General features: G+C 30.6%; 4 protein-coding genes and 2 long non-coding RNA genes across 10 annotated transcripts; 3 read left to right on the top strand and 3 right to left on the bottom strand.

The window, feature by feature from the left end:
* Nucleotides 1-144: 144 nt before the first annotated feature.
* Nucleotides 145-7575, bottom strand: LOC142646172 (uncharacterized). Of its 2 annotated transcripts, XM_075824409.1 has the most exons (12): nucleotides 7307-7575; nucleotides 6229-7238; nucleotides 4403-5095; nucleotides 3752-4338; nucleotides 2663-3621; nucleotides 1805-2588; nucleotides 1674-1744; nucleotides 1441-1615; nucleotides 1205-1381; nucleotides 1028-1146; nucleotides 837-976; nucleotides 145-767 (listed from the first exon to the last, which is right to left on the bottom strand). In XM_075824409.1, the coding sequence occupies exons 2-12, from the start codon at nucleotides 6646-6648 to the stop codon at nucleotides 375-377; spliced, it is 4518 nt and encodes a 1505-aa protein (XP_075680524.1). In that variant the 5' UTR covers nucleotides 6649-7238; nucleotides 7307-7575; the 3' UTR covers nucleotides 145-374. The 2 variants fall into 2 exon arrangements, with proteins under 2 accessions (XP_075680524.1, XP_075680525.1); XM_075824410.1 differs by lacking the exons at nucleotides 6229-7238; nucleotides 7307-7575 and adding an exon at nucleotides 5682-5720.
* Nucleotides 7576-8335: 760 nt separating this feature from the next.
* Nucleotides 8336-9175, top strand: LOC113789638 (uncharacterized). The gene is made up of 2 exons (XM_027339208.2): nucleotides 8336-8755; nucleotides 8833-9175. The coding sequence occupies exons 1-2, from the start codon at nucleotides 8456-8458 to the stop codon at nucleotides 9100-9102; spliced, it is 570 nt and encodes a 189-aa protein (XP_027195009.2). The 5' UTR covers nucleotides 8336-8455; the 3' UTR covers nucleotides 9103-9175.
* Nucleotides 9176-9381: 206 nt separating this feature from the next.
* On the bottom strand, nucleotides 9382-11233 carry LOC142646175 (uncharacterized). Its single transcript, XR_012847153.1, has 2 exons — nucleotides 9932-11233; nucleotides 9382-9858 (listed from the first exon to the last, which is right to left on the bottom strand). It is a non-coding gene; the product is annotated as an uncharacterized LOC142646175 (long non-coding RNA).
* A 294-nt stretch (nucleotides 11234-11527) lies between these two features.
* LOC142646174 (uncharacterized) lies at nucleotides 11528-15152 on the top strand. Its single transcript, XM_075824416.1, has 6 exons — nucleotides 11528-12789; nucleotides 12860-13300; nucleotides 13368-13738; nucleotides 13802-13885; nucleotides 13952-14412; nucleotides 14469-15152. The coding sequence occupies exons 1-6, from the start codon at nucleotides 12111-12113 to the stop codon at nucleotides 14890-14892; spliced, it is 2460 nt and encodes an 819-aa protein (XP_075680531.1). The 5' UTR covers nucleotides 11528-12110; the 3' UTR covers nucleotides 14893-15152.
* Nucleotides 15153-15790: 638 nt separating this feature from the next.
* On the top strand, nucleotides 15791-22193 carry LOC142646170 (uncharacterized). Its single transcript, XM_075824408.1, has 10 exons — nucleotides 15791-17244; nucleotides 17316-18233; nucleotides 18292-18963; nucleotides 19442-19531; nucleotides 19597-19740; nucleotides 19812-20634; nucleotides 20766-20896; nucleotides 20967-21092; nucleotides 21160-21498; nucleotides 21561-22193. The coding sequence occupies exons 1-10, from the start codon at nucleotides 16315-16317 to the stop codon at nucleotides 21666-21668; spliced, it is 4281 nt and encodes a 1426-aa protein (XP_075680523.1). The 5' UTR covers nucleotides 15791-16314; the 3' UTR covers nucleotides 21669-22193.
* A 433-nt stretch (nucleotides 22194-22626) lies between these two features.
* LOC142646171 (uncharacterized) lies at nucleotides 22627-25128 on the bottom strand. Of its 4 annotated transcripts, XR_012847152.1 has the most exons (9): nucleotides 24434-25121; nucleotides 24202-24324; nucleotides 24058-24128; nucleotides 23890-24001; nucleotides 23709-23830; nucleotides 23311-23652; nucleotides 23122-23231; nucleotides 23009-23071; nucleotides 22627-22941 (listed from the first exon to the last, which is right to left on the bottom strand). It is a non-coding gene; the product is annotated as an uncharacterized LOC142646171 (long non-coding RNA). The 4 variants fall into 4 exon arrangements; XR_012847151.1 differs by having other exon boundaries at nucleotides 23311-23649; nucleotides 24202-25128; XR_012847150.1 differs by having other exon boundaries at nucleotides 23009-23068; nucleotides 24202-25126.
* Between the last annotated feature and the right edge of the window lie 273 nt (nucleotides 25129-25401).

The raw sequence follows: 25401 nt of genomic DNA, 5'->3' as shown, positions 1-25401 counted from the left end.
AGGTTAGGTTGATGACCATGACTATGACTATGACTGTGATTCATAGTTCAGTGAGGTTAGGTTGATTTTCATAGTAACGCACTAGTACGCACGCTTTCCTTCAAAGCCAAATTTAAGGGGAAAATTTTTAAGTGAACAAATAAGTTTCTCTGATTTTTACGAAATTTTATTAGTCATATTCCAATTACCCTAGAAGTGCCATCTGTCGATGATCATTCAAATTTGTACGATAATTGCATCAAAATTAAAATTTTGTTTGATACATCAAGTTTGTCTATGTACATTTGTTAATTAGGTAAAAAAGAGGATAAAATAAGTGTGACCTTACACCAATAAATAGGAACTAAGAATTTGTATGAATAAAATGAAAGAATTCAGTTATGAGTACAATATCGTTCGTCGGATGAATCTTCGAGGCAATCGATGATATGATCACATATCTGATGTCGTTTTAAACATTTGCCCAATGGACATCGATGACCACTTTCACATGCTTTATCATGCACGACCATATTGTTAAATGGCCTATGTGGTTCGTCTACTTGTTTGCCCGTCACCAACATGGCCATCTTCGGATTAGATTCGAATTCATGATTTATACGATAGTCTTTTGCCATAATAGAATGTATCCAGGTTAAATAATTGTAAACTTTTGTATAAACTCCTGGACGACCAGCACGACCACAACCATCACCATTGCTGGTTATACCCAACAGGATCCATTTTCCATTTGCCTTTTGACACATAATAGGTCCTCCACTATCGCCCTTTAAGATGATTCGAACGATAAAAAGAAAATTTATTAATTAGTGTTTACATTGGTCATGATATCGTACCAGACAAGCATCTCGACCTCCATGTTCAAAACCAGCACAGAACATATTATCAGTAATCCTGTACAAAGGCAAGAATAACGTCCGCTTCCTACATTCTTCAGTTGATATAATAGGCAGTGTTACTTCTTGTAAAGTATCAGCTACCAAGTTTTTTAGTATTCGAGGCATTGTTAGAATAGTTTTTGACTTACGGAATATACGCCCATGTTCATACAATTTACCCCAGCCAACTGTTGTGCATAGTTGATTGTTCCAACGATCAATGTGACTATCTTCTTCGTCGGGCAAACATATTGGTCGGATGTACTTACTTGAATTGAAATTTTTAAAAAATCAAATTTTTTTGTTGCATTCTAATTGATGCCTACCTGTATTGTAATGGTTTGTCCAGATGAAGTAGAGCAATGTCGTTAAGAAATCCTCTATCCACATAATCTGGATGAATAATCACACGATCGATGCGACGAATTTCTTCGTACAATGTTCTCTGTAGGCTTCCTCGACGAAGGACACCACTTCGGGCAGTCCAAAATGCACCCGGTGTTCTGCAACCCGGTATTCAATGTTTGAAAAGAAATTGCACATAAAAACGTAAACTACTTACGAGTAAAAACAATGAGCAGCAGTTAGCAGCCATTGAGAATCAATGACAACGGCTCCACATTGAAATTCTCCTTCACGATACAATGCCACTTGCCAAGGCCACGATCCAAACGATGATGATTTACCGCCGATAATTCGTCTTTGAAGTTTAGAACTCATTGGCCGTACACCACATTCTGTTAAGTCACAATCGCAATCAATGTGTCAATGTTTGATTATAAAATGACTACTAACCTATGGTTGAACATTCGATTCGAGCTACTTTGCGTCCTGGACATGAAACCTTTTCAAACAGACTGCTCCAACTAAATATATTAGAATTCAGTAAATCAGGCTAAACTCCATATCAATAATGACAAACTTACATCGATAAAGTTGGTTTAGATGTACTGGGTAATCGAGAATTGATAGCAAAGAATTGTGTTAGATTGTTGAAAGAACTGTTTCTTTGTATGGTCAAGATATCAATTTTTTCAAGTTGAACATAGTAATTAGCTTTGCATACAGCTTGGCCCATATCATCAATTTGAATCATCGATGAGATCGATATCGATGTGGCATTCGCTTCGATGCTTTCATTATCATAATGATGATCAATCCAGTTATCGGTATCTAAATCATATGAATCAAAACATAAAGGTGCCCATACACCTTGATGTTGAATATGAAGAACACCTTTTGGATTATGATTCTCCATAAATGAATGTGAAATCATATCTTTTGTTTGTTCTTGGTCGTCGACTAATGCGATACAATTCTGTTCATCATCACCATTAAGACAATCATTGTTACCATCACAAACTTGGTATCGTTCAATACATTGATTTGATAATCCATGACAGACGAACATTCCCTCTCGACAGCGAGGACCACAATTAATAGTTTCGTCACTGAGATCAGCACAATCGATAACACCATCACAAAGTTTATGTCGGTGTGTTTCATCACGAAGCAGATAATCAGCGCAACGACAATGTAGTTCGTCTGAACTATCTGGACAGTCCAAAATACGATCACAAATTGATTCGAATGGTATGCATTTATTGCCACGACTTGCATTCAAACATGCGAATTCGTTAGTTGTACACTCGATTCTTGGAGCAGCCGTTGTCGTCGTCGTTGTTGTTGTCCTCATAACTGGTCTGGGAACTGTGTGTGTAGAAAAAAAGTTAAAGAAAAAATAATAACGTAAAATCAGATTGACCGAAATGAAAAATGATCACCTTTATCAATAGAATTGTAGTAGTAGAAAGAGCCATGAAGAGCATTGCCCTCGTGACTAGATTGATTATGTTTTTTGTGGTTGATCAGCTTCTTTGAAATTCGCGTTCCATATGCTAACACAGGAATCGTTGATTTAAACATAGACTTTTCAGTCGCTGGCAATTCGGTCGGTATCGGCGTTGTCGATATGGATTGAGTAAATTCATTTTCAATAATAATCAAAGCTGCAACATCATCAGTTTCATTCGAATTGATAATACTTGAATTTGTTGGTTCGGTTGTAAATATTTGTTCATCATTGTTTGACACTGGTTTTAATTTGAATTCATCTTCTAAATCATCATCATCTTCATAATCTTCATTGACAGAATCAAGAATTGATGAAACGGTATGATTAGTATGACCCAATGAATACAGATCAAATGAATCATTCGATACGATCAGAATCTTATCCGTTAAATTCTTGCTAGTGTCGACTTTAGAATCAAAAGCAGCAATGGTCGGATTATTGTCGATAATAAATCCATCGATTGTATTATTTTGTAGCGAAGAATTCCATTGGTTCAATGTTGATTGTGTTTGAATATTGGAATCAAAATCACTTGGTTCTTCTCTAGATTCAATTGGTTTATCTTGAATTGTATCAGCATTCAAAGTAGTCATGTCTTGAAATGATATAGTCGTGTTGTCCATTGCTGATATCGAATCATCATTTGGAGAAATTGTTGTGATCGTTGGGTTAGTGGTCAATTGACTAGAAATATTGTTCTGTTCTATAGGATTTTCTAATTCAGACATTGTTGATGATTGCATAACTGTTGTCGGTTTCGTAACATTATTGTTGACATTATTAGTATTAATGATGATTTTATTATCAGTCATGACGATCCAAGGTTTATTTGTTGTTGGCAAAATTTTTTCAATTGAAACTTGTGAAATTGATGATGTTTTATTTGAGCTATGGAAAAAGTAAAATAAAATAAAATGCAAATCCAATACACACAATCAATGTTTGCGTGCGTGTCATTCAGGAAGAAAATTTGTTTTTTGTCATTATTGACAGTGTGTGTATGCAAATGACCTCTTACCTCGATTCATTTATCGTTTCTGGAATCGGTTTCGATGTTGTTGAGATCTCGATATTGATAATCGGTGTGATTGTTAAATTTTCCACAATCTTATTGGCAGTAGTGGTGGCGACGGTGGTGGTGGTGGTGGTTATGATCTTATCATTCGAATCAAGATGTTCTGGTATATGAAGCTGATTATCCATTCTATTGATTGAATCAGGTTCCAAGTTGATTAGATTTTCTAATCTACGTTTCAATCGCTGTCGATATTGAGGTTCAGTCAAACGTTCAAAAGTAGACAGTTTGATTGATTCGATGTCTAATTTTAGTGAATTATTATTGGTTGCATTTGACCATTGCTGTTGAAATGAATGTGATAATACTTGTCTGACTCTAGCTATAATGACTTGATCATCGAGTAATACATTTTCAATGGTACCAAAATTAATAACTGTTTTCGATTTTTGAATTGCTAAAGCATGATCAAGTGGTAGTTTTTGTGAATAGAAACGAAAAAATACAAGCAAACTACCCTGACGAAAAGTATAGATTTCCGTATATAGCAAAGAATCAGCCAACAAACTATGGCGTAATATATGTTCAATCTAATGATGAAAATTTAAAGGAAGGATTCGGTCAGGTTATGATTCAAAGAAAAGGTATACTTACGATTCGTTCATAGCGCGTAGCTTTGTTACGAAATTCTGATGATGTTTGATTCAACAATCGAATAGTAAAAGAATCACCGGAAACAATACGAAAATTTCCACTTATACCATAGACAAATGTTTGTTCAGTCAAAAAATTTGTCACAATAGCCAAATAAAGTGAGAATCCCAAAACGATGGATAATGATAATAAAATGATTGCTACCAACATAATCAATAAACAACATCCACAAGAACGAATGAGACCATAAGATTTTGATGAATGACTACCATGTGTATGACCACATGACCATGGAGGACGATAATGACCGTTACCGATAAATGGATATGTCCAGATAAATGTTCGACGTCTATGGTCATTGTTTTGTTGGCCATTATGGTCATGGTCAGTATCGAACATAGTTGATGTACAAGTTGATGAAGATGATGAGCTAGTCATTGAAAATGTTGATTCTAATCGTGGTTGTAGTACGGATGGATCCAGATGTTTTGTTTTTGTCATGGATGTTGATTCGCCTAACGAATCATTCATGACAAAACGATCATGTTCATCTTTAGTAAAAGATCCAATCACATCGATAGAGTTGGAACGTTTTTTCATAAGTTCTTCAACATTATTTGCATTCGAAGCATAAGGAAGGTAATCATTTGGAAATCGACATTTAGTAAATGAAAGATCTAATCTTCCATTGATCTGTTGAAAAAAAGGTAAAAACAACAACTCTTAATACGAAATACGAAACATGAAATATATGGCTTTCTATTGTTTATTTTTGACATTGATCACATATATAATAAGTGTTAAAATTGGCCGAAAAAAAACAAAAAAGAATGGACAAATGTTTTTTTTTTGTTCAGGATCTAATATAGTAATTAGTAAAACTAATGAAAGTCATCTGTGTTATTATTTTATTATGGCCATCAATTTTTAGACGATCACCACTGTCATATCAACATTCCAAAAAAAAACTAAAATATCATCATCAGTCATAAATATGATTGTTATTCAAAATTTTTTGTTTTTTTTAATATATCAACAATCATTAACGACAATTCGATTCACATTGATCAGCTGAGTGCATTTAATAAAATGAATGAATCGCATTCATGAAATCAATTGAAAACAATTTGTAAACAACCAAACATCAAATTCAATGCAATCAAATTGCAATGATCGATGATGATCGAATCAAACCAAACTAAACTTTTCTAAAATAGAATCATCATATTCCTTTTATAGTCAACAATACTAATATTATTTTTTTTGTCGCTAATCGTACAATTGTGCTATAACTTTTTTTCATTTTGACATATTGATGATGGTTTTTTTTCTACAACACTCTATTCATCAAAAAGGATAAATCAGCTCAACAACAAAAACAAGGCAAGGTCATTGGCAGTATGACATCCACATATATCAAAGTTATGATTTTCGGATAAAATATTGTCATCATCATCATCACGTGGGAACAATTGTTTGTTTGTTTGATGACATCTCATAATTAGTTTTTTTATTTTGTTGTTGGCATGAGAACGAGGAAATCTTTAACACAAACATTGATTTTGATTATGATGATGATGACAAAATTTAATTAACAATCCTTATATTAAATTCCACCCAAAAAACAACAATGAATATATAATATTTTACCAGAATATAACATTATTGATTCCTATTTCATTGGCTATACTTCCGTAACCAATTCACAATGGGCTTATTGCCAATGACAAAATTAAAAAAAAAGGGTAGAATCATAATCAACAAAAAAAAAATCAATTGATCAACTTGTTCCGATTGAATGAACAAATACAAATAAAAAAAAATACCTGTTGCTGTTTGATGGCTGTTGATAAATTCGGATATGATCGATGATTATTAATTTGTTGATTGTCTGATTTAATTAAATTATAACTGGCCGATGTTGATGGTGGATTTATAAATCGAAGTATTGAACCTTCTATATGATGATCATCATGATTATTGTTTGATTTTTGTTCAGTATTGGTTATTGAATGATGATAAGCATGATGATTATTATGATGATGATATGTACAATTATTATCATTTGTAAGATTAAGATGACGATTTTGCTGAATTGAAGATGATAATCCTTGATGAGAAAATGGTTCAGCCATTGATTGATTAACTGATGACCATTGTCGATTATGATGATGATGATCAGTATCAAGATCCAAATGTGATGATTTTCGATTAGAATTATCGTTGACCAGAATAACACTCTTCATTTCTTTTGAATTATTATTTAAGCTGATTGTAATTTGAAACAAAAAATTTCACTAAAATAGCATCACATTCACAGTTTTAAATTGTTTCAGGAAAAATAAGAAGGATCGATTTAAAAAACTATAAAATCAATCGATGGATGGATATGTAAACCCAAAGCTGTTAACACTCACTGATACTGATGATGATGATGATCACATACTGAATAATGAAATTCAATTTTTTCTTCTTCTTCTTCTTTTGAATACAACCGATGATTTGATGTTTTTCTTTTCTTCATTCGGTTTCGGTTGGAACTGTCGGTTCCATCATTAATATTAGCAAAAATTTCTCTTTAAAAATACAGAAAAACAACACTGTACTTCGTCGCAGATGTTAATGTTGTGTTTGTTTGTCTGTTTGAAAAAACATACATACACCGATCAAGATTATGTTTGTCTTTAGCGCTTCACTGGTTGGCATTGAATGAACTTGTTCACTGACTTGCCATCGTGAATTGGACATATACGTGATCCATTCTTCACTGATGATGATGTCTTACCATTGGAAGCCAAAACACTATCAGCATAATAAAAAACTACACAGAATATACCTACATGAAATCAAACAAGAAATTATAACGACAATGACGACAAGTACCTGTCAAATTGGCTGGCTTACCTGTATTGATGATGAATGTCTGCACAGAATCTTGAACAGTAACCAGAAAAAAAAACAACATTTTTTTTAACTTTTCATTGCCCTTTCTCATTCACCTGATTGACCAGGTTAGATTTTCTTTTCACTATCATCATCCGAGGGGTTAAATATTCAATTTGGACAATCAATGGACATGCGATACGATGAAGATGATTGTTGAATGAAAGGGAAAAGACCTGTTCGGGCGAATAACCAGTTTTTGTTGATTGATCAAATAGCTTTCGCTTAGATAATTTTTAGATCATTTTAAATTTGACTGTAGGTTTGGTGTTCAAAATAGGCAACTAATTCATTTTCATTCAACAATTCATTGACCATCAATTTCAATGATAACGAATATAAAAGTATCATCAATTTAACGAACAAAAGTGCTTGATGATTTGAACGAACTAAATTCAAATGAATGATGATGACGTGGGTGCATTCATTTCCTGATGACACGATGTACTTATTGATTTTTTTTTTGACCATGTTGCCAGGTGCCATTCACTTGAATCATTTTCGAAAACAAAAATTGACCAATATGCACCTACGTTAAAGATGCCAATCGCCATTAGATACATTCATATATGATTAACATTGTTGATGATAATGATTCTTCATTGATGATTGATTTTAGCCATGAGAATTTACAATATACATAATTTTCATTAGTCATGAGAAAAACATATGGATTGAATGATAGTTGATGGAATAATTTTCATATTATTATCATCATTATCATCTATTGAGCCATCATCAAATTTCAATCAAAGTTTGTGCCAGCAACTGACCACGAAATTAATTGAATGAAATTGTCTTTGACCTTAAAAAACTAGAAAAGCAAAAACAAACATAATTTAGGTGATTTCGGCACTAAAAAAAAAAATCGAACGTTAAATAAGTGACCAACTCGACAAACGAGAGTCGAAATAGTAATCGAATTTTTAAAAAGTAAAAAATCGAATTCTAAAATTTTTTCTTAAATAAATTTAATTCAACATTTTTTGTTTCTAATGATGGTCTATTATTGTTCGATTTTTATTTTTTTTCTGGTTTCCAAATATGAATTTTGTATTGAAATTCTTTTTTGATTTGAAATGAAAACATATTTTGACTAATGGAATAATCATGAATGAAACATTAAATATTGATCAAAATAAACAACAACAACAAAATAATGATCATAATAATAAACGTATTTCGTGTAGTGATTCACCAATTTCAAATACATCATCATCAACATCATTATCAATTAATTTTGTACAACCAGAACATTATTTTGTTTTAAAAAAATGGGCAATTATTATTTGGACAGTATGTAGTATTCTAATACAATTATTTCAATTATTAGTTGCATTACGTATGCCTGAACAATCATCTATTGAATTACAGAAAAGATTTTTTTATGTTGATAAACATTTTATTCGGGTAAATATCATTTTGATACAAAAACATTATCATTTCTTTATTAATGTTTATCATTTTCTTTTCCAATTTACAAATAGCGATATATAATAACATTGGCACTTGGTACAAGTTTAACTGCTATATTATTCAATATGATTGGTTTATTAGCATCTATAATTGAAGGTTATTATCTAACAATAATCTATATAATTTATTCAATTATTCATGCATTAACAATAATGATTGTTGATTTTGATTTAAATACACCATTTCTAATTATTTGTTTAATACATTGGTCAATGATTGGTCTTATTATACTTTTTATTATTGATCTTAAAGATAGATATAATTCAAGAAATAATCCATAGATATAAAAACAACAACAACAACAAAATCATCTGTTTTTATTTTTCCTTTTTTTTCAATATTACAAATTACAAATGACACAATAAATTAAAAGTTTTTTTTTGTTTGTTTGTTTTGATCAACAAAATGTTCATTAACAGTGATGATTATGTGATGATCACGACAAGGATTGACTAGGATTTCCATTTCACAAAATGTTATTGATTTAATCAATCAATCAGTTAATGGAAAAAGGTTGTCTAATCATTCATATTGATGGGTGATGATTGTTGATTTTTCAATTTGATTTACCCGCCGTTGTCATCATCATCATCAACATTGATGATGATGACAGCCACAAGGTTAATCACTAATTGAAACAACAAAAAAAGTGATCATCACTTGTGTCATTGTTTTGTTGATTTTCCATTTTCTATTTTGACTTCGATGGTGGTGACACTCGAATGCCAATGATCATCATAATCATCATACAATGATTTTAGCCAATGTTCATCATCATAATCATCATCTGCATTTATAAGTAAGTTTGTTCCGCCGAGAAAGAAACTATTAACGTCTTTTGGGGAGGAATTTTAATCTTTTTTTTCAATAATGAAAATGGATTTTTGAGTGAAAGCAAAATGAAGATTCCTTAACGCTGTGTTCATTATTAAGTGATGTTTCGTTTTTTTTCTGTCAGTGATATATGTGATGATGATGGAATGTGAATTTAACGAAAATCCATAATCCAAAACCATTGATTTTCATCATTGAATTTTCTTTTTAAAAAAAACAACAAAAAAAAATTTTCTTTTTAAAACACAAAAACCACAGTGATTATTCGTTACTTACTTTTCAAATACTACCGTCGTTACGAATTGACATTGATCAATTCGATTGATAATCGATTCTATTGTTTTTTCTTTTTATGGAAACCAAAAATCAATTGCTAAATGCCAGTTAGATGATGATAATAGATGATTAGTATGCAGTGAAAAAAAAACTTTTTTATAATGATGTTCATTATTGTCTATATGGTAATCATGTTTTTTTTCATTTTCTCTCTCTCTCTCTTCTTTCTGGCTAATTCATTTTGTCTACTATTTGTAGATGTTCTTCATCGTATATTCATTACAAACACACATCAACACTGTTACAGTGACCACTGTCCAATCCTTGAAGCATCATTTAACCATTCATTATTCATTTTTTTTCGTTGTTTTTCGTAGCTGCTGTTTTGTTGTTGTTCAATCGATAAATCATTGAAAAACACGAGTTTTTTTTGAAAAAAACATGGTCATTTTGATTGTTTTTGATTCTTCATTCATTGATTTAATAATAATAATGATTATTAAAATGATCAATCGATGGGTCACACATTTATGAATTGCATTCAATAAATTCAAATTGAAATATTCGTTGTTTTTTCTCCCAAAAAAAAAGAACTTCAGCAGCAATTGAATGGATACAGGAATTATATAAATAGAAATGACGATGACAAACCAGCAATTCATGAAATGAAATATGAAAATGAAAAACAAGATAAATATCTTCGTTTTTTTTTGTTTTGATTGATTTTGAATAATAATGATGATTATCAATAGGATCGTTTTCGTCATTAAAAAAATCATATGATCGAATCGTTTAAAAGATTTTTGTTGTTGTTGTTGTTTGTTTTTTTTTGAAATTTTGCCCATATTTGGAAATTGAAACTTTTCAAAATCATCAAAATCAAAAAAAATCCTCGAATAATACCATTCTTGGTGGACAGATGACACTTGAAGCAAACCCATGGAAGAAAAAAAAATGACGTTCGATTCGATTTGATTCGATTCGATTTTGTTTTCACGCATTCCGCTAGCCAGCGCTGGTTCTCCGGTTCATAGTGTTTATGAATGGTTTTCTGGTTTCTATTTGGCTCAGTAAATTGAGTTGTTTGTTTCATTTTACTTGAGTTTGATGCTTTACATGCTTTATTCTTTACTTTCACATTTGAAAAACGAAACAAACTTAAAGATTCGTCATTTTAAAATATTTTAAAATTTTTTTAAAAATTTCAAATCCAAAAAAAAATAAGTCACATTTTTTTATTTATTTAAAAATATTGATTTTGATGATGTTCAAATCGTATTGTTGGTAAAAGTTTTTTTTTATCGGTAAATGCCCCCATTGTTAACTATTATCGTTATTCTAAAAAAATCGATTGATTGACCAAAAATGAGTTTTTTTTTGCGAATTTTATCATTTTACTGTTTACAAAATTCTTTTTTTTTATAAATTGCTTCTTCCATTATTATATAATCAAAACCATAATTATTCCATTCGTTACAGAAAACGATTTAAAAAATTTGTAAAAAAATGATGGTGATTAATAATATTGATAATGATGATCATCATCATTACAAGATCAATACCAAATTAATATTTACAAAAAATTTGAGAATTTTTTGTAAAAAAAAAATACTATCTAATGTAACTAAAATGGTGGCCAACGGGTATTGAAATTAATGTTTTATAAAAATAATATATATTGATAAATAATGATGGCCCCCTTTTTTACAATATATAAAAAAATTATTGAGAATTTTTTGTTGTTGTTTGTTTATTATTACTATTAATTGTGCCTACAAATCTTTGAGTTTTCGATTTTCGATATAAAAAAAACTGGGCCAAACACACACTAATGGGGTATAGTAAATTTTGTTTTTATATTTTGATTCTGATTCGGGATATTCGAATAATATATTGTGAAAAAAATGCTGAAGAGGAGAGAATCATTTGTCATTCGAAATTTATTTTTATTTTTTCGTTTTGCCTTATTGATTGTTGTCTATAAAAACCTATTGCGTTCTTCTACTTCTACTGCTACTACTATTATTATCTTCTACCAAAATGGATTAGATTACAAAATTTTACCGAATGCTAATCAATTCTATTATTTCTTTAGCCGAATATAAAAAGGTATTGACACAGAATATATTCTTTTTTTGTTTTGAGCAACAACAACAACAACAAAAAAAACGAAATCACCATGCCACCACGACGAACAAAACGAAAATCAGTAACAACGGCCAAAACAACAACAGCGGCAAAAAAAATTAAAAAACAACAACAAATTGTTGAAGATGAAGAAGAAAAATCAATTTCTTCATTAAATAATGATGATGGTGAAGAAATAATCAACGAAATGTCTACCATTGACAATGACAATGATGATGATAATAATAATGATAAAGTTTCGACAATAAATATTCGAGATGATAATGATGTTATTGATAAAGAAGATGATGATGATTCGAATCACCCGAATGGAATCAACGATCAATCGAATGTTGTTGATCATGATGATGATGAAGATACAAATGATGGTAATTATCATAATGGTGGTGATGATGATGATGACGATGATATGGTTGATGATGATGATGATGATGATGATGTTGGTGATGAAATTGAAATTAAAGATGAATTAAAAACTTCGAAAAATAAATCAGATTCGAAATCAAAATTATCACCAAAAAAAGTATCATCACCATCATTGAAAAAAGATGATAAAGAAATGAAGAAAAAACCATCAAGTAAATCCAGTAGTAGTGGTAGCGGAAAAATGGATTCTTCAATTTCAAAAGATAATAAAGATTATGATGATTCTTATTTTAAACGAATGCATCGTAGAGCACAGGACAAATTTCATGATCCAACTGATGAAGGTAATTTTTTGTTTTTTGTTTTGTTTGTTTTTTTAAAATTAATCTCTTGATAATTTTATTGCTAATCTAGAACTTTTTATCGAAAATCTTATGGGTAATATTAAAGGAAAAGAATTTAAACTATGCAAATATCGACATTCATCAGCATGTTTAGTTTGGTTATTGGAAAATATGAATGATTTTAATAAATCACGGAAAATTATTGATAAAATATCACCAGAATTATTTACAATTGAATGGGCAACCGATGTTAATACACATGCTGTATTGGAAAGTAGTTATGATATATTAATGAAAGAATTGGCTAAACAAAAAAATTTTGAAACCGATACGGCTAAATGGATTATTAAATGGATGGATGGTGTTGCTAAATTTGTTATCGATAATTTAAAATCATTTTTAAATGAATCGACTGAACGTGAAAATCATTTATTGATTACAACTATGGAAGCATTAGGTGGTATTCGTATTGGTCGTGGTTGGAATCGAAAAAATATGCGTTTCGGAAATGGTATGCATTGTTGAAAATTGTGATTTGTAAAATAATTGATGAATTTTTTTTTGTTTTTGGTTTGTAGCTGCTGGTGCTAAAATCGATCTTGAAGCAATGATTTCTGGCGATATGATTGTCAAAGAAATACCACAATCATCGAAACATTTTCTTAAACGTTTAGCTAAAACTGTCATATTGGATGCACCTGAAGATGAATGTCGTGATTTAATTTTTTCACGTTGTACTAGTGTTGGTCTATATTTATTGTTTATATTGAGAGTTCGTTATACAGAATTATGTCAAATGATTGTTAAAAAATTGGTGGAAATTGTTTTCGCTACGGATGAAATACGCGATCATATTTGTCAATCTGCTAATGGAGCTTATATCGTTGAAATTATGTTGTTGGTTGCATCGGAATCACGATTAAGTAAAATTTGGACTAAATATTTGAAGGTAAACACTCTGATTAAAGATTTTAGCCATTTTTTAAAGTAAAAATTTTCAATTTTTTTCTAGCCCAATTTGAAATTATTCTGGAGGCATGAAATTTCTCAATTTATTATTCAACGTTTGATTGATGCTATCAAAGAAGAGAATCTGGTTAGTTTTTTATTTTTCCAAAGAATCTTTTTGATTGACCATTTTTTTTAAAAATCTTATTTTTAGTTCTGCGATGTTTCACAGGATTTGTTTCCTGATCTCAAAGAATTATTTAAAATTGGCCGTTCTGGTATTGGCGTTTGTTTGGCTAAAAATTGTCATGATCAACCAAAAATGCAAACACCATTGGTGACTGCAATGATGAAAGCATTCGATTCATATGAACCAAAAGATAAACAATTGAATGTAGTTCCACAGATGTTATTCTATGAACCATCACCAAATACTGATCGTCGTGATTCACATAGTCGACGAAATTTTGCTACACAAATTTGGCTTTATGGTTCTTTAATGTTGCAACATATGTTCACCTATAAAGATCCATATAAATTATCTAAAAGTTTGCTATCTATGTCCATTGATAATCTTATGCGTACCTGTCAAGATCGTAGCGGTAGTCATGTGATTGATAGTTTTCTTCAATCATTAGACGTTGAAATGAAACATAAATCCGATTTAGTCGAAAGGTTTGTTGTTCGAATCGTTTGGAAAAAATTTTAATTTTTTTTCCTCTTGCATATAGACTTTTGGGTAAATATCATTTGCTTGCATGTAACAAATATGGTTCACGTATTGTTGAAAACATTATGAAATTATCGAATGAAGAGGTTCGTACGGCTATCACACAAGAATTGTCGAAAAAAGAATCTTTATTAATGAAAAATCGTAACGGATGGTTTGTGGCTAAAAATGTTGGCATTCATCATTTCAAAAAACGACCAAATGATTGGCGTGATGTTGAACGTGGCCGAATGCGACGAACTCGTGAATTTGGCCATTTCAATCAAATAACAAAACATCGACCGGACAATATGGGTGGTGATCATCGACCTAGCTTTGGTGGACGTCCATCATTCGGTAATCATGATCGTCGATCATCACCGGATAATCGTCGTCGTGATGGTCGTCGATTTGAACGACGTGGTGTTGGACGACGATTTCATTAGTTCATCAATAGATCTCTCATCTATTTCTATATTTTGAAAACAAAACAAAAATAATTGTCATCAATCGATTTCTCATTTTACATTTCAAAGAAAAAGAAGATGAAAACAAAAAAAAACGGCAAATTCTATCTTCAAATTCGGCCGACCATTTAAAGAATAATTCCTTAATTTCATTTTTGTGTAAAGCTCTCATGTAATGTTGATCCGTTTTTTTTTCGCTGTTTTTTTTGTGCTGAAAATAAAATTCCTCATTTTCATAATTTCTTTTTTTGTTTGTTTGACCATCAAAAATTAAATTAAAATTAAAAAAAAAATATCGACAAATTCGAATTCTTTTTTTTTTTTTTTGGTTGTCTATTTCTACTTAATACTGTTTACACCTTATTGGATCTATTATAAATCGCGCTATACTTAACTAACGAAACAATCATCATCACTAAAACGATGATAATGATGATGATGATGAACAAAATGATTATTGAGGAAAAATGGCCGCGCCATTATTCGTTCATGCATGCATATGGCTCAAAAAGAAGAAAAAAGAACAGTTTGAAGAACGCGCGCATAATTTTTTGTGTGTAACATTTTTGTTGACCGTTAGCATAATCCAAAAAAAAGGTAGGAGCATGAATTTTTTTTTCTTCTCACATATAATGCTACTATCACCGGGAAAAAGTGAAAGAAAAAAAAGAACCACTAATTTTTACGCATAGTGTGCGAGCAAAAAAAACTATGCTAGTAGCATGGATGATTGTGGAAAGAGAAAAAAAATTTTTTTTTTCATCATTTTTTTCGATGGCAGCGGTATATTTTTGTGATATGTGGTATGAAAATGAGCCACTAAAAAAGAAGCAAAAAAAGTTGACGTTGATTTGTGTTGTGCTGTGTGTGTGTTTGTGACGATGCTGTGTATCGAATTGAACGAACTTTCATCATCCAGCAAGCAAGCAAGAATCTCCTTAACTATCTGCAACACCAAAAAAAAAAATACTAACATCAAACAACAACAACAACAACAGCATTGACTGAAAAAAAATAAACCCAGTCGCTAAATCTATTCTGATTCCATCAGATCTCATAATAATTTTATAATTTTGTTTCGATTTTTTTTTGTTTTGTTTTGCTTTTCAATCAATTCGAATAAAAGTGAAAAACGTAAATATTACGAGAATACAGAAAACATTGATCATTTTTTTCAATTTCGCAATCCTCATCATTAATAAGATTCAATGATGATCATCTTCATATCCATTATAAATGTATGATTTGAAAATCGAATGATTTGTTTTTTTGTTTTGTGTCAATAAATATCGTGACGTACGTATCAACAAACTATTTTTAATTCATCGTATCAGAATTTGGAACCCAAAAAAAGAATAATAATAATAATAATAATCTTAAAAAAAAATTACTATCCATCGTATGGATACTGAACAACCACCACCAGCAACAACAACTATAACCATGACTGGAGTCGATTCAATTGCTGGTGGTGGTGTTGCTGCTGGAGAAGGTGGTAGCAATGATGATGGTGGTGTTATTAGTGGTGAAAATATTAATACTACCGGAACTAATAATGGTACACATAATGATGAAATAATTAATAAGAATGGTGATAATAAAACAGAAACAACAACAACAACATCATCAACAATTGATATTGATATATTTGGTGGTAATAATAATGATGATTCTGATGGTACAATATCACAAATAGTTGGCCAATTAGAATCATCAATAGAATTATCATTATTAATGGATGAAAAAAATTCATTACAACCGCCATCTATTTCATCATCATCATCATCTACTATTCAACCAACAACAATAAATCAACAACAATCATCATTATCAATAAATTCCCAGGATATATTACCATCAATGAATAATAATAATAATGATAATAATACGAATAACAGTGATAAAAGTGAACATTTATTGAATGAATCACAACAACAACAACAACAAATTAATACGTCATCACCTCCCACTACAACAACAACAACAACAAACGGATCATTATATAATAATGATAATCATTCATTAAATTTTCAATCATCATCATCATCATCTTCAGTTGATAATATTGTAGCACCACCACCAACAAATGTTTTCGATAATTCTAACAATGAACAACTAGAATCGAATCAAAATAATAAAAATGATGATATGTTGATGAATCATGTTAAAAATTCAAATTTATTATCATCATCATCAACAGCAGAATCTCAACCTGAACAACAACAACAACAACAAACATTCGAATCATCATCAACAACAACAACAATGACCGGAGCTGGTGGTAAAAGAATTTTATTAAGTGCTAATTCACCACAACCTGTAAATAGTTCGGTAAGTTGATTTTGAAAAAATTGAATTATTAAAGAAAAAATGTATTGTTTTAATAATAATTACTTTATTAGATTTCTAATATGACACAACAAACAACATTGTTAAAATCAAATTCAAATTCATTAACAAATGGAACAATGACACCACCAGAATCGCCTTCATTATCATTATCTAATACATCATTGTCGACAAATACGACAGTAGCATCATTATCATCATCATCATCATCATCATCGATACAGCAACAGCCAATTGCAATTGGCCAATTAAATTCAAATGTTGTACCTCGACAACAACAATCAAATGTTATACCATCAACAACCATAACAAATAATACAACTATGCCATTAATAACATCATCATCATCCGTATCAACATCCTTACCGGCAATGATTCGTTCAACACCTATTTCGATGATAACAACACAAATTCAGCAAACAAGTGCAATAACAACATCAACAAGTTGTTCACCATTTGTGATGACAACAAATCAAATTAATAATAATAATAACAATAATGTAACAAATAAAATGCCAATGGCACAAAAAACTGCGCCAATTTTAAATTTACAACAAACAAATGGCGGTCAACAACAAATGTTGATACAAACACAGCCATCAACAAATCAAACAATTCGTACTAATCATCATCAAATTCAAATGCCACAAGTATCATTATCTAATTCAATTGTATTGGATCCACGAGCACAACAACAGGCTCATTTACAGCAACAATTAGCTAATGTTTCTGCACATAATCAATCGAATCTACAATTTCAGATTGTCAATGTAAATAGTCCTAGTCGTAATACATTACAAATGCCTACAGCCGTTTCGGCACCTGCTGGTTATGCTGTTTCAAATATAATCACTGGAACAAGTGGCACAACAATTCAATCAAAAACAGGTACTCCGATGCAACCACGTTTGGTACAATTTCAAAATTCTCCTGTACGATTACCTAATCGAGCGACAAGTTTTGCATCTCCGGTATGTTTATTCTACACGATATATTTTTCTATTTCTAAATGTTTTTTTCTTCTTTTAGCTCACATTTCCTGGACTAGTTCGTGGACAAGCTATATTTGTGAAAACTGAAAATGGCCAAATGCATATGGTAAATGTTAGTCCACAGGCATTAGCAGCTGCTTCACCTCAAACAGTAGCTGGTCATCAATTATCAGGATTACGATTACAATTACCAACTGCAGCAGCACAAACCGGAACAGCAAATATATCGACAACTGGTCCAACAAATGTTACAATACAACCTCCCACATCTTCAACTATACGAACACAATTGAGCGGTAATCAGATTGTTTTACCTGTTTCATTAGCAGCAACCGCTGGTGGTAATACACAAGTGGCTACAATTCCGGCAAATAAAGTTTCACAAATATTACCACCATCTCAAATGATTGCTGGTAATGTTTCGATACCAACACCAACAATGCAAACTATCGTATCGACACAATCATCGCCATCAAATGTTACATCAAATTCAGTGACAACATCCGCATCAAGTGGACATCAAGCACCACAATTAAGAGTTCATACAACAGCTACCAATTCTCAGGTCAATTCGGCAGCTCCATCACAAATGTCACCAACAACAGCAAAAATGAAATGTAAAAATTTTCTATCAACATTGATTCGATTGGCTAGTGAACAACCGGAAAGTGTTGCAACGAATGTTAAATCACTTATTCAAGGTTTAATTGTATGTACCTCATTTGTTTTAATCAAAAACTGTATTAGAATTTGGTTGTCATGTCATTTTGTTTTGATCCTGATTTGATTCATCTTGAATATAATGTGTGTGTGCCATCATCACTAATAATATTAATATATATCCTCTGTCGCTATAGACACAAAAATGCTCCAGCGAACTAGAAAAAAAAACAACAACAGAAAATGACAAAACAGAAATTTTTGTTAGTTGGAAGCATACAAAATAAGTAATTCTTAGCTTTAAATTAGGCGGCATTTTTTTGTTTTGTTTAGTATTTCTTGTATTTTGAAATCAATTGGATCCAAAATTTTTTTTTCATTTTCTATTTATTCATCGTTCAACATTGTCATCGACAGTATAGAATCCGACACAGGCAACCGCTAAAAATATTAGAATCGAAAATTTTTTTATCATTTTTAAAAATTGTCCATTCTAATAATAATAATTTATTTCTATGTTTTATCAGGACGATACAATACAACCAGAAGATTTTACTACACAATTGCAAAGAGAATTAAATTCCTCTGAGCAACCATGTCTTGTTCCTTTTTTAAAGGTTTGTTGTAATTATGAAAGAAGATTCTTTTTTTACTAATATTTTGATTGAAAAAAAACAAACAGAAAAGTTTACCTTTTCTTCGATATTCATTGATGAAAGAAGAGCTAAAAATCGAAGGTGTACGTCCACCACCACCAAGTGCTACAATGGCCTATCCGTCCAATCATCATCCAATGGCAGGTGCACAGAATTTGTCTCATATACAAGTATGATTGAAAAAAAAATTGAATTTTGTAAAATGAAACATTTAAAAAAAATAATTTCTCTTTGCACATAGAATATCAGTCCGGTTCCTACAATTTCACCACAATCTCGACCATCACCATTGCCACCAGGTGTTCGTCTATTAGGACCAAATTCTAATTTAATGACGACAGGAAATGTTCCTGCTGGTGCCCAGATAATAACATCATTACAGCCACCACATCAACAACAATTACATCAGCCTCCACTTGGCTCTTCCAATCATCTTCATCATCATCATCAACAACATCAACAAAATTCATTGGGTCCTATAGTTTTAACATCGCCAAATCATCATACACATTGTCCAACAATTACTTCACATACAGGTCATCAACATCCTGGCCTAATGTCAATGTCAATGTCTCCGAATATACAAACAACAAATACCTCATTATCTCATCAGCGTTTACCTATTCATTCTAATGTTCAGCAACAATCTTCACCATTGTTGTCATCACCTTCATCGTTAGCATCACCATCATTGCAAACACCACCACCAGCTAAGTCGAAAAAATCTAGTTCAAAATCAAAAGCCAAATCGGAAAAAGCAAAAAAAGAAAAAGCTGCTGCTGCTGCGGTAACCTCTGTCGCTTCAACGGCATCTTCATCCACGGCGCCTTCAGGTTCTACTATCGTTCCTGGTGGTGAACGTAATGCTACGGCAACCGCATCATCATCATTTCGTGAAGATGATGATATTAACGATGTAGCTGCAATGGGTGGTGTGAATTTGGCCGAAGAAAGTCAACGAATATTGGCTGGTAATGCCGAAATTATTGGCCAACAAATTCGTTCCTGTAAAGATGAACCATTCTTATATACATCACCTTTACAACAGAAACTAAATAAAATAGGTTAGTGACAAAATATTGAACAATCATTTTTGGTATACAACTGTTGCCATGGTGAAGAATTTTTTTTCCGAATGTTGAATTCTAAACAAATTTTGTTTTTGTTGTTGTTTTTTTTCTCTTATAAAATCCAGTCAAACGATACGACCTCGAAGATTGTTCGCACGATGTAGTTGCTTTGGTTTCACATGCTGCCGAAGAACGTCTCAAAACACTAGTCGAACATTTGGGAGCAATTGCAGAACATAGACAAGAAAATCTACGGGTATGATTGTCTATCACATGATGAATTTTTATCTAACTGTTTCATTTCTGTTTCATTTTTTTAAAATCAGACTAATCACAACTATGAAATTGTTCAAGATGTAAAAGCTCAGGCACAATTTTTACAAGAATTGGATCGAATCGAAAAACGTAGACATGAAGAACAAGAAAGAGAAGTTTTAATAAAAGCAGCCAAAGTAAGAATTGTTTATTTTTTTTATTAAAAGCAAAATTTTCAAAATTTTTGTTTTTTGTGTTCTGCAGAGTCGATCAAAAGTAGATGATCCTGATCATATTGCAATCAAAGCAAGAGCTAAAGAAATGCAACGTTTAGAAATGGAAGAATTACGTCAACGTGAAGCAAACAAAACTGCCTTACAAGCTATTGGTAATCCAAAAAAACGATTAAAAACAATGAACAACAATTCTACAAGTTCAACAAGTTTATTATCTGGAAATGATGGTGATAATAGTGGTGGTGTTGGTGGTGGTGGAAGTATATTTAGTTCATTAAATGGTAATACCAATAAAACTAAAAATAATAATAATAGTTTGAATATTGGTCAATCAATATTTGGATCATCATTTGGTTCATCTAGAACGGTATGTTTTTTTTGGAATATTTTGTAAATTAATTAATAAAAAATTATTATTTTTACAATTAGACAATCAAACGATATAAACGTGTTACAATGAAAGATGTATTATTTATGATGGAACGTGATCGTACAATGGTTAGATCAACAACATTATTTAAAGCTTATTCTAGATAACATTTTAAAAAAATATTTATCGAGTCATATTTATCATCCACATCATCATCATCATCATCATTTAAAAAATTTCCCGCTCTTTTTTTTTGAAAAAAAATTCTACACAAAATTTGAATATCACAAATTTGTTTGTTTTCTTTTTGCTTAATGAAGAAAAATAATGTTATTTTTCATTTTCTCATTTTTTTGTTACCGTTTTTACCTCTTAATTTTCTTTCTTTTGATACCTCTTCTTTGGTTTCAGAACGAAACAAATCTTCTTCTTTTTTCGGAAAAACACAGACAAACATCATCTTCATCATCATCAACAGGGGAAAAAATATGAATTTTTTTCTCCTTCTTCTCATCCAATTTTTCTAATATTATAATTTTTGTTGGCCTATAAAAAATAACTTTTTTGTTTTTATATAAATATTATTATACAAAACAAAATATAAATATGAATATATTGTGAATACTTGAATATTCAAAACGAAATTGTAATTAATTTGAAATATGATAATAAAATTTGAATTTGTAAAAGTCCATTTGATTACAAGATTTTTTTTTCAAATTTCTCCCGCCATCTATGTACCGTAGTATTTGAAAAGACCAAAAAAAAAAAAATTTTTCAACGAAGAGGCACACAGAAAAAAAATTTAGTAGTGTAAACTATCATTCACACAGAAAAAAAATTTAGTAGTGTAAACTATCATTTGATTGGGTGCCCGAAACTGAGCTTTGGTAGTGCACTACTATTTGGTATACACACTACCAATCAGTGTAGCATTTGAATGGTAGTCCACTACTAGCTGGTATGTTACACTATCAATCAGTATAGCATTTGAAAAGTAGTGCACTATCAATCAGTATGGCATTCAAAAGGTAGTGCACTACTGTGGTGCCGCAGATTTTTGCCCTTTTAAACCCCCCTTTCAACCCGTTTATCCCCCCATTAAATAAATTTAACCCCCATAGAATACTTTTATCATATTTATTTATAGAATTTTCATTAATATATTAAAATAAAATGGTTAATTACAATCAATTGATTAAATATTGATAATCATTTCATTTTGATCGGTCGGTAGTTCAATTACAAAATGGATGGTTCAAAAGCTAAATTAACGAATTTATTTCAATCACATTCGTTAATTTAGCTTATAGGTGATTGGATTTTCGCGACCAATGGTGAGGAAAAATGAATTCATAGTTATATCATCGGTCAACTCCAATTGGATTTCAGTCGGATGAACCATAAAACCAATGATTGAATTTCAATATAAGCTATTATCTGTAAAAATAACCAAGAATTAGTTGTCATCATTCATTAAAGTCGAAGTTTAAGAAAAAATACATACCGTTACAGATTGAATTTATCGAAAAACAAACTAACGACCAAATTACCATGAATACTTATTCTTCTAAAATAAAAAATAATTTAGCCAAGTAAAAAAAAATAATGAAGAATTACCGAAAAATTAGTTGTAATAATTCTAATATTTCATAAGGCGTATAATATCAGCTTCCTTAAACTTTTTACTGAACCATCACAATTTGAAATAAAGATTGAGACCGATCAATCTTAATATCGATTGCATTCAAAGAGGAATAGATATTGAAACATTGATTATCATCAACTAAGTCAAATCAAAATTCTTACCATAGTTTAGGGTCAATCAATCTAAAGCAAAATCAATCGCCAATTTCCCACTATAAAACAGAAAATCTTGTCATTTTCAGGATAATTGGGAAAAATTTATTCGGAACGGTTCCCGATTTTTCTGGTGGATGGAAAATCTTTTACGGAAATTGTCATCTATGTTGCTAATTTTTTTATTCATTTCTTTAATGATCGACTCAGGTAAATACTTTGAAAAAAGTTTTTCTTCTCCTACTAAAATGGAATAGACTTCATTTGTTATCATTCTGATATCGTGTTGAAATTTATCAATTGATTCTGAACTTTGTCGATCAACAGAACCAAATTGTAATATCGATACTTCTGAAATAAAAAATAATTTAGCTAAGTTTAATTGAATGATAGAGAATACCAATTACCAAAAATATGAAAAATCAGCAAAAACTGAATTACAAACTGATAGCCAAACCAATAAATTCTAGCTTATCTTCATAAACCAAAATTTTCAATTCATCATAAAATACCATCAAAATAAATAGCGCTGTTTGGATTTGAATTGGGAATTAGAAATCGTGTTTAATAAATGAAAATAAAACTCACCAGCATTCTGGTTCCGTTTCATGGATGGAATCCAATGCAAGTATTGATATCGAAATCAAACCTCAATTTTCTTTTTGAACTTTGTCTTGTTCAACGGGCAAATGATCACATCCTAGAATATACATAAAAAATAATTAAGCCAAGTCTAAACAAATGATGGAGAATTACCGAAAAATTAGTTGTAATTATTCTAAGTTTTCATAATGCGTATATATCAGTAACGATTGAAACCGATCAATCTTAATATCGATTGCATTCAAAGAGGAATAGAAACATTGATTATCATCAATAAAGTCAAATTAAAGTTCTTACCTTAGTTTTGGGTCAATCAATCTTAAGCTAAATCAATCGCCAATTTTCCATGATAAAATGAATGATGATTGCATCATCGCTCGTTCAAACGTTTTTCCATCAATTTGGTGGCCAATTTTTGATCTGAAAAAGATAAAAGCATGGACAAAGATAATCTTAAACTAAAAAAATAGTTTGTCTCAAGATTTTGGACCAAACAAAAATCAATGATTAAATTTAAAAAATGTTTTACATCGATTAAAATTGTAATTTGCAAGTCATGATGAAAAGGCATGGACGATGATGAAATTCGAACGTTCGAAATTGAACTGATAAAAACCATGCCAAAAAAAAATTCAAGCAGTGGTTTACTGATGTGATAGACTGTATTGATCGAATGAAGGAAAAGTATAGAAAATAGGGGGATACCACTTGTTGGGGGAAAATTTTATATTGAAATTAACTAGCCATTTGCCTATGCGCAATCGATCATTTGTTGGCCTTAAGAATTTTTTGAAAAAAGAAAGCATTATAATTTCCATTGATTTACAATGGTAAAAATGAAAAATTTGATTATTTTTATATTAAAATTCCTGATCTTTTCAACTTTATGAATTGATCGATGTCAGAGATGTTCAATCCTCTTGAATCGATAGACAACATAATGAAAAATATTTTGAATTCCAAGACAGAGTAAAAAAATCAAATTAATGAATCGTTAGATATCAATGATTCAATCCCAACAATCAATGAAAGGGAATGGATAAAAAAACTACGATTACCATTTTCAGTTACTGAATTATGCTGTCAATTTTAATTGTATTATCTTTTCATTTTCGATCTTCATCAGGATATTCATCAGAATAATCAAAAAGATGCATAATGACAATTTTTATAATTAATATTTTTTAAATCTTGAAAGCTATAATGTGTCTTAATCCTTATATACAAATGATAATTATTATTATTAAAATTCAATTGATAATTCTTAAATTTTTTTATCAAATACAAAAAACAATCTAATTCTTAAATTATAATCAGTAGTGTACGAAAATGCTATTCGAATTGATAGTGTTTGTAATACACTATCAGTTCGTATACTATACTGCCAATTGTTATGGCATTTTGATGATAGTGTAATATCAATTAGTAGACTATACTGCCAAATGACATGGTATTTCAATATATTCAAATGGTACGACACTACCAATTCGTATAGTT

Source organism: Dermatophagoides pteronyssinus, unplaced genomic scaffold, assembly GCF_027571235.1.
Source record: "Dermatophagoides pteronyssinus isolate colony J.1.1.1.1 unplaced genomic scaffold, Derpt_VIB-CSIC_2022.12 sq0097, whole genome shotgun sequence".
Lineage (NCBI taxonomy): Eukaryota > Metazoa > Arthropoda > Arachnida > Sarcoptiformes > Pyroglyphidae > Dermatophagoides > Dermatophagoides pteronyssinus.
The sequence above is the reverse complement of the archived record's forward strand: the minus strand, read 5'-3'. Positions and strand labels throughout refer to the sequence as shown.